Source organism: Fopius arisanus, unplaced genomic scaffold (assembly GCF_000806365.1).
Source record: "Fopius arisanus strain USDA-PBARC FA_bdor unplaced genomic scaffold, ASM80636v1 scaffold00452, whole genome shotgun sequence".
Classification (NCBI taxonomy): Eukaryota; Metazoa; Arthropoda; class Insecta; order Hymenoptera; family Braconidae; genus Fopius; species Fopius arisanus.
The window spans coordinates 1-8816 of NW_011888191.1; the positions used below are offsets into that span (position 1 = coordinate 1).

Sequence of the window (8816 nt, forward strand, 5' to 3'; positions counted from 1 at the left end):
CCGAAGTCAGGGTGCCAAATTTTCGGGCCCCCTTCGAAAAAAATTTGAACGATTAAGGATTTTTCATTTGAATTTATAGGGGGTGGAATAAAAGAGTAGTGGGAATGAGAAATCCATTTTATTCATTTTTTAAACAAATAGGGGCATGACGGTAAAGAAGGGGGAGGGGGCATGGATGCGAGGGTGACATGGAAGTTTGGGTATCGGAGGAATCCGTCGGAAAAAAATGAAGGATTGAGAGTGGCATGAGTGTGGCAGGGTAAAATAGGGGTCAACCCCCTACTCACTCCATCATCAACCCCTTATTTGACCCTGCCAGACTCATCCCAGCTTCAACCCTTTATTTTGTTCCGTGCACTCACTCCACCATTAATCCCCTATTTTACCTTGCCACACTCATCCCAGCTTCAACCCTTCATTTTTTTTCTGCCACTTACTCCACCATCAACCCCCTACTTTACTCTGCCACACTCATCCCAGCTTCAACCCTTCATGTTTTTCCTGACACTCATTTGACCATCAACCCTCTATTTTATCCGGCCAGACTCATCCCAGCCTCAACCCTCCATTTTCCCACCTGCACTCACTCCACCATCACCCCCTATTTTACCCTGCCACACTCATCCCAGCCTCAACCCTTAATTTTTGCACATGCACTCACTGCACCATCAACCCCCTATTTTACCCTGCCACACTCATGCCACTCTCAATCTTTCATTTTTTTCCGACGGATTCATCCGATATCCAAACTCCCGTGTCACCCTCGCATCCATGCCCCCTCCCACCCTTTTTTCGAAGTGGGCCCAAAAATTTGGCACCCTCACTTCGGAGCCCCAGACGGCTCTGGAAAAGTGTGCCTTTTTGTCCCTTTTTCTCTTAGCGACCGTGTATTTTTTAGATGGAGCGTCAAAGTCTGCCGCAAACTGTGGGGGGGTAAAAGTCACCAAAATTTTCCCACGACGAGAAGGCCGGGCCTTAACTCCTAAATTATGAAACCTTAATTATAATGACCACCAAATTATTCTCTATCGATTCAAATTATTTTTGATTTTTTTAAGAATAACTTCTGCTCATTATTACTGACAAAAAAGAAAAATCGATTAAACGAAAACTAATTACTCCTAAATTCTGATAATGTTCTCCTAAATTCCGCCAAATTACCACCTACATATTTATGAAGAAAAAAGTTTGAAAAGTTAATAAAAAAAATAGATTTCTTCCAAATGCACAGTGCTCCGGGGCCCGCGATTAAACGGCTACGGTCAATTCGGTTATCGAGGTCGGTAATATAACCCTACCGCTATCTCTCGACATTTTCTGAACGCTGTTTTCATGCTCACTTCTGCCCATTATATATTTTTCATAATTTATCCCAAAATAATCAAGCAAACATCGCCAAATGCATCAAATAATCCACGTTATTCATCCCACATGATTCTTTGATCTGTTTTCATTGATTTCTACCTGTTTTTCATCCAAAAATTGCATCCACGCAACATCCACGCAACATACACACTACATCCACGCTATAGCGTGGATGATAGTTTGCTAGGGCGCGTCTAAGGTATTTCTAAAATCACACAGTCTTTTGTCCGATTCCACGTCACTTTGATGCATTGAAAAAAAACCATATTTTTAAAAAGATGAACGATGCAACATATTTAGTATTGAAAAACCTCGTTAAAGCACAGCTAAAAACTGTAACCCTATTCGATGGTGGACATTATTTTTACCATTTTTTGCACTAGTCGACTGTGCCCTTTGGGTGTACTGACGACTTAGCAAGTAGTTGCATATAATCACCGAAATGATGATGAAAAATTTCAATATTATACATGTTTTCACATATTTTTGTATCACATACTCGATGAGTTTGTGTATAAAAATGCAATGCACGAGTATTCGCAAGAATAACAAATGTTATTATGGATTTCATTTAAGCGGAAATACTGTTTTTCAAAATTGTTTTTAACCAGTAACGACCTTTAACATGATACCTAATAATCCCCATAAATAATATCGTACATTTCGAGAATTAACAATAAACGTGAATTTCGAAAGGTTCTATTACGATAATAAATTGAGAAATCTGGATAACTTTACTAAAACACAATTAAATCTGATACAAGTCATAGGAATTGAAAGACAGTTAAGTCTTCAATGTAGTAAATAAATACTTATTGCACTTGCCTCATTGTCATTAATTTGGGGTTAAATTGAAGACTTTCAATTGACCACAGAGGGTGGTTAATTTCTGAATTTACGCTCTAACTACTTTTTTGTGAGGAAAAAACGCGAACTGACTAAAAATAATTTGTAATGAAAAAAAAGAGATATTGGGGGAACACTATGAACACTAGGAACACTACCAAATATGTTGCTGCACTCGAACACTTATATATCCTATTATTGAGCATGAAAATTATTGAAAATTTGCAGGAAAATGCTCCCGGGAGAAATTATTTTCGGCTCACACACACAAAAAAAAGCTAAAAAAGTAAACTTTTGGAGCAAAACACCAAAAAACACAGAAGATTATTTGTCAGGTCTGGCTCAGCCGAGTATCTCGGGAAGAAGGACGTGACGTCAGCGCCATCATAGTGCGGTACTAATGCGCAGACCGCCGAAATTATTTTCAGCATAATTATTTTAATTTATTACATTTTCGGACATTAATAAGGAATTTAAATATAAAAAGCAACGTTTTTTTCAGTTGCGGAAATTTATCGCTCAGTCAAAATGGATAGGAATGAACACGAATGATAAATATCGCGTTATTATCATGAAAGTACGATAGCAGTACGCCGTACTAATGTCCTACGAGTACGGTACACTAGTATCATACCTATTCAAACAAATGTAGAGTGCGTATAATACTCGCACGATGGGTACGGTACAAGTTCGCCATACTTGTACTCATATAATACTAATGCGATGGGTATGATACCAGTACGCCGTACTAGTCTTATAGGGGTACGGTGTACTAGCATCATAATAATTGAAAATAGTAGTGTGGCATACTGATATAGTACTGATTCGATGGGTATGATACTAGTCCGTGGGACGCATGCATTAGTACCGAACCAGTACGGCGCGTACTGCTGTCATACCTATCTCATCAGTATTAATTGTGCTGGTAATCGTACGCCGTACATGTATTTTGAATTTATGGCCATTTATGGCGTATTCTTATAACACGGCCATACCTATCTCATCAATATTATACGAGTACGCTATACGTGCATTTCAAATGGGGTTGATCTTAGTACGATGTACTAACACTGTGCCCGCATTATAAAAGCCCGCCATACTTTTGTTGTGAATGGGTACGATACCAGCATGTCATAGTAGTATCGTACGGATTTTAAGTGCCATTTTTCATATTAGCTTGGAGCGGTACCGGCGTACTGATACTATACGGGTATTGTTATCATATAAGCGTGCGTCGCCATCTGATGGTAGTAAGGTGCAGGTACGATACCGGTACGTAGTACTCGCAGAAACAAAATAGTACGCTGTGCTACCTGGGTATTCTGGGGCTCTTGCAATTGAGGTATTGTATTCCGAACAATAGATCTAATAGAGTTTTATGGATCGGGTTCCCAAGGTTCCGACTTTGCTCATGTCTGTTCTACAGTCATACACATGGGACAATAAAACCCGATTATCTACAACTTTCATTGATAAATTCCTCTGATGTTGGTTTTACTACAGGATTTATTACATCAATTACACTTAATTTCGAAAGATATAATAGACTAGATATAATAGAATTTCCTATCATCGACATCAGTTTTTCCATTGAAATTCCAAATATAGATAATGCAATTCGCAATACTAACTAAATTGAACTCTATTTTTTTTTCAGTAACTTGTTGTGTAAATAAACTATGCTGGAATGTAACATCTCGGGGGTTGGCGTGTGTCGGCCAGGACGAAGTAATTCTACTAGTTGAGGCACTTCCTGATGAAACGCAATTCCCAAAAGATCTTCTGATTCACATAAACCAAATTTACATGGAGGCAGTGAAAGGAAATACGATGACTGAACTGGGAGTATCAATCCATCAGGAAGGAATTTTATTGGGTTCCAGGGAGCATGCAGGCTTCCTTTTTATCCGACAAACATTTCAATGTTTACAAAAAATAGTCTTACCTCCATCACCGTTTTTAGTCGGTCTTCTGGTACACCGTTGGGAGACACCATGGGCTAAAATATTTCCTCTCCGATTAGTCCTCCGCCTTGGTGCTGAGTATCGATACTATCCATGCCCACTTGTATCCGTTCGTTTTCGTAATGCCGTTTACTTTGAAATTGGACATACCATCATGAAAGTTTTGGCGGATTTTAGGAATTATGCATATACTTTACCGGGGGTCCGAGGGATGGTAATTCACATGCAGGATCGTACAACAGATGTTCTACTCCCTCGCAATCGTTACGATCAAGTAATCAAAGGACTCAACAATTCCAATGATCATGTTTTAGCATTTGCCGCAAATTTTTCCATCCATGTCGATTCACATCTAGTTTGTATACAAACGAACACAGGGGATGAGAGTATCTACCAAACACAAGCTATTAATATTCATAATAAGCCCCGCAAAGTCACCGGAGCCAGTTTTGTTGTGATAAATGGGGCGCTCAAATCATCAATGGGACTGTCAGCAAAATCGAGCATTGTTGAGGATGGTTTAATGGTTCAGATAATGCCTGAAAAAATGGAGGCGCTCAAAGCGGCTCTCAAAAATATGCAAGACTTTAAAATTGAATGCGGACACCAGGGAGTATCTGAGCCTGATGAGACCGTTAACATTAGGTGGGTTGACAACGACGTTCAATTCAATCAAGGATTGAAAAGTCCAATTGATAATCGCCCTATGGATGGTATACCGTCAATACGAGTTCATAATGGAAACGATTGGATGGGTACGAGTAGATTTATACGCTGGACAGAAGTATTTATTATTAAATCTGATGATCATCCCAATGGTGTCCACGATCCTGTCGATTTAAATAAATTATCGGAAAGCATAGCGCAGGCTACGTGCGCAGCATTGGTGAAGCTGCTTGATCTTCTGGCAGCGGCTGGTCTGACTAAATTGGCGGTTAGAGCTACCATTCACCCCGATAATGTATGTTGTCAAATTGATAATATGATAATCATCAATCTTTTATTATGTGTCTTTTTCTTAGAAAAAAAGCGTTGATTAATCCTGTATTTGTTTTTGTTAGTAACCGACCTGATTCTTGTATCAATCTATTCACAAAATTGCCAATCCGATAAAATATGAAAAGTATATTCAAGTGTGTTCATACTTTGATCAAGACGGGACGCTATTGGCTCGAGTCATTTGAGTCATACCCAAATTAGGGGGGAAAAAGTTAAATGACGGTCCAAGGCTTAAATACTTGATCGACGCTTTTTTCCGAAGTGTAGAGAAAAATTTGACAGTTGCTGAAAATTCGATTAGTTCTGAACAAACAGCGAGTAGCTATCAACTTACTTTAGGTAGTACTCCCGTATATCGGAGCAGTGATGAGATTTTTTTGAAAATTGCAATACAGATAGATTTTAATGCGAAAATGACTCCAGTGTGGATGGGCCCGAACAATAGCTATTAATTTTCTTATTTTTCGATCATCATCATTGAGTCTTTAGGCGAATATTAGGCGCGCTGAAAAATTTTAATTCATGGGCTCTAAATGTTGAAATTAATTAATTAAGTGTGAAATTAATCGATGTGGGAACAAGGCTACTCAGGTTAAGTGAGATCTCATTACAGAAACACAACACACACATGGAAACGGATCACACAGGTGTGCAAGCCGTTGTGCAATATTGTCGAGCCAGACTACCGCGCTAATCAAAGTCATCAGTTCTCTAACTTGACGCATGATGCATCGGGAGTACTATCTTTACAGTCAGTTTTCTTATACTGTCTTGCTATGTTCTATTTGCATGAAATTCTTCTTTTTGCCTCGTTAATTTTTGTGGAAATTCCAAGAAAGTTATCCCGACCGATTCTTCGGATAGCAATTATCACAGATTGACCTATATTCAACAATCAGTATGGTCAGTATATTCTTCTATGAGAGAACTGTTAAAGGTCAGACGATAAAATTTCATAGTTTTCCAGCGGACTGAAGAAAAAATAAATCGAATTTTCTATGTAATATCAAGAATTTCCAATAATTTTACACAAATGTTGACATCCTCAGATGTTTTGTTCCGATAGTGATTCATTGAAAAACCGTATACAGTGCATGAGAAAGAATTCGTATTCGCCGCACGTAAAAATATTAAAAAATTGTCATTTTAGAATTACAAAATCAATCACAATGATCCTTGAGGTCGTGCAATATATGCGTCATTACGTATCTGTAGCCTTTTTTTTAATTCTCATTTGATGTTTTTTTTTCGATGTTAAACAGGTTGGCTATGAGGCAGGAAGCGAAGGTAGTCGTTTACCACCTATTTACATGAACAGTTTGGATAATGAGCTCATTCAAATTCTTCATAAATCAGCACAAAGCAGCCAGGACACTAATACAGTGCTCGAACTAATATTCCATGTGCTGGATGATTAAGAATATTTTCCTCGATCTTTTATTGTACTAAATCCAATTTAGTCTAATTTAACGGAAATTACAGTATGAGCCATTTGAATGGCTTACTGCAACCAAAATATCAGCTATGAGGAACGATAATGGATTACAAAAATTATTATACAAAGATATTATTAGCAATCTTAAGTAGTGGATATGACCATCTATGAAGTAAAAATGGCAAACTTTCTAGAATTCATTTTAGAGATGTTTTAATATGAAATTTCATTCTTTGAAGATGTGTAATTTAGTAATTGTTATATTTTAAAGCTCAAAAATGAGCATTCATATTAAATGAAAATACATCGTGAAGTATAGGTTTGTTTTATTTACATCTCAATCGAAATGATACGTTATCGTACATGAAGCTTTATAATGAAAATTGTAAGTTTTGTATGTACATAAAAGTTTTTGTTTCTTTCAATCCAAGAGTTATATAGGAGAATTTAGAAAACTACTGAAAATATTAATGTTGAGGTGTACAGAGGAAATATCAAGATATACACGTAATGTTATAACAGATATATAGCAATGTTTTTATAAATCTAAAAAGATGGAACGGAGTTCTAATTTTGTGTAGTTTATTGTTTGTACGAGATAAAGGAAATAATTAAAACCATCATCCGGGAGTTGTCATTAGCGGGAATGGACTGATACTGTGGTTGAGTTTTTCAGAAATGAAAATATAGGGAGTGCTCTACTATTTGTATGTTTCGCCTGAATCATTGAGAGGGTTAGAAATAACCGATTCAGTTTTCTTTATACGTCTATGAATGGCATGGGAAGTTTTTTTTTCATCGAGGGCTTAATCACTTCAACTCCACCATATTTTTCCTCTCCGAATGGTCATTACTTATTATTTCTTTTAAGAATCTGAATCAATTTTTATTAACTTCAATAACAGTCCTAGTAATATGAATTATAAGCATAAATCATAGTTAATACCCACATATAATGTATATACATTTAATGAATAAATTGTAAATATACCATTACAAGTAGCTAGAAGTCTTTATTCTTATGTCTATCAATTCTTCAGTCACATGCATTATTATAGTGGGAGATGTGACGTTGTTGTCTCACTGTAAACTGCCCATTATCCCCCCCACCCCCCACCTTAAGGAGAGACTCGAAATAAAATCCGTTGGCATAATTATTATTACCGTGCTTTGGCCATCCATTCCATTGGGATTGGACAAATTTTCCAAATTTTGGGTCCCATCCTAAACGGGGACCGAGATATCGGCTTTGTCAGAAACAGGATTTTTTTCTTCCTCGTGAGGACAGATTTCTCGCTTAACATTGAACATTCGCGGGGTTTTTCCAGCGACTTTAACCTGGGAATTAGATCATTCGAGAATCGAAAAGGGCTCTCCATTAGCCGGTGTTGCTGCGAGAAATAGGGTGTAACGAGCATCGGGGATGCCCGTTAGGATCCCCAATAAAAATCCAAAAATGGAGAGAGAGAGAGGCAGTAGGGACGTAGGCTAGGTTTAGGGAAAACTAGGATTTCCCCCCTCTCGGGGTGGTTTAGAATAGGTTAGGGGGTAGAGGAAGTTTTAGAGAATAAAGTAAGCCCTCCGGGTCGGGTAGGTCCGGCTAAAAAGCCGGCGCTCTATGGAAAAGGGTTCTAGGGATTAATTGGTACGGGTGGAAGGCCGTACGGGGTGAAAATATTGACAACCCCGTCGGATTGCCAAAGACTGACTACGGGTGGAAGGTCGTACGGGGTAGATTCAGTCACTACCCCTACGAATTGCCAAGACTGGATACGGGTGGAAGACCGCTCGGGATAAATCAGTCGTTATCCCGGCGGATTGCCAATTTTATTAAGTGTTAGGAAAATAAAATTAGGTTTAGCAATTAAGGGTAAGGGTCTTTTAGTCACGAGAACCCCGGAGAACCGATCCGGAAAGAGAAACAAGGGCGATAGGGAAATTTTAGGGTTGGAGAATTAATTCAAATTTGAATTAATTCCCCCGCGAAGGGCTTGACCTAGAATAAGGTAGAGGGATCCACCAATCGACTCCCGATCGATTGGTAGGCGTGATTAGGGGGGTCAGCGCAACGCGACACTGACCTCCGAAAATCAGTTGCGCATTAGCTGCGAGAGAAAACGCACGTGAGTGAGTAGTGAGACGTGATAGTGCACCATCCCGAGGACACCAGGACAATTAGCTGCCACCAGGATGGTCCAAAAACGAAA

General features: G+C 38.5%; 1 protein-coding gene across 1 annotated transcript; it reads left to right on the top strand.

Annotated features, from left to right (window-relative positions):
* Positions 1-3868: 3868 nt before the first annotated feature.
* LOC105272940 (zinc finger FYVE domain-containing protein 9-like) lies at positions 3869-7612 on the top strand (the record flags this gene model as incomplete). The annotated part of the gene is made up of 2 exons (XM_011315173.1): positions 3869-5136; positions 6437-7612. Coding segments are annotated over 2 exons (1424 nt in total), but the record flags the coding sequence as incomplete, so codon positions are not given.
* Between the last annotated feature and the right edge of the window lie 1204 nt (positions 7613-8816).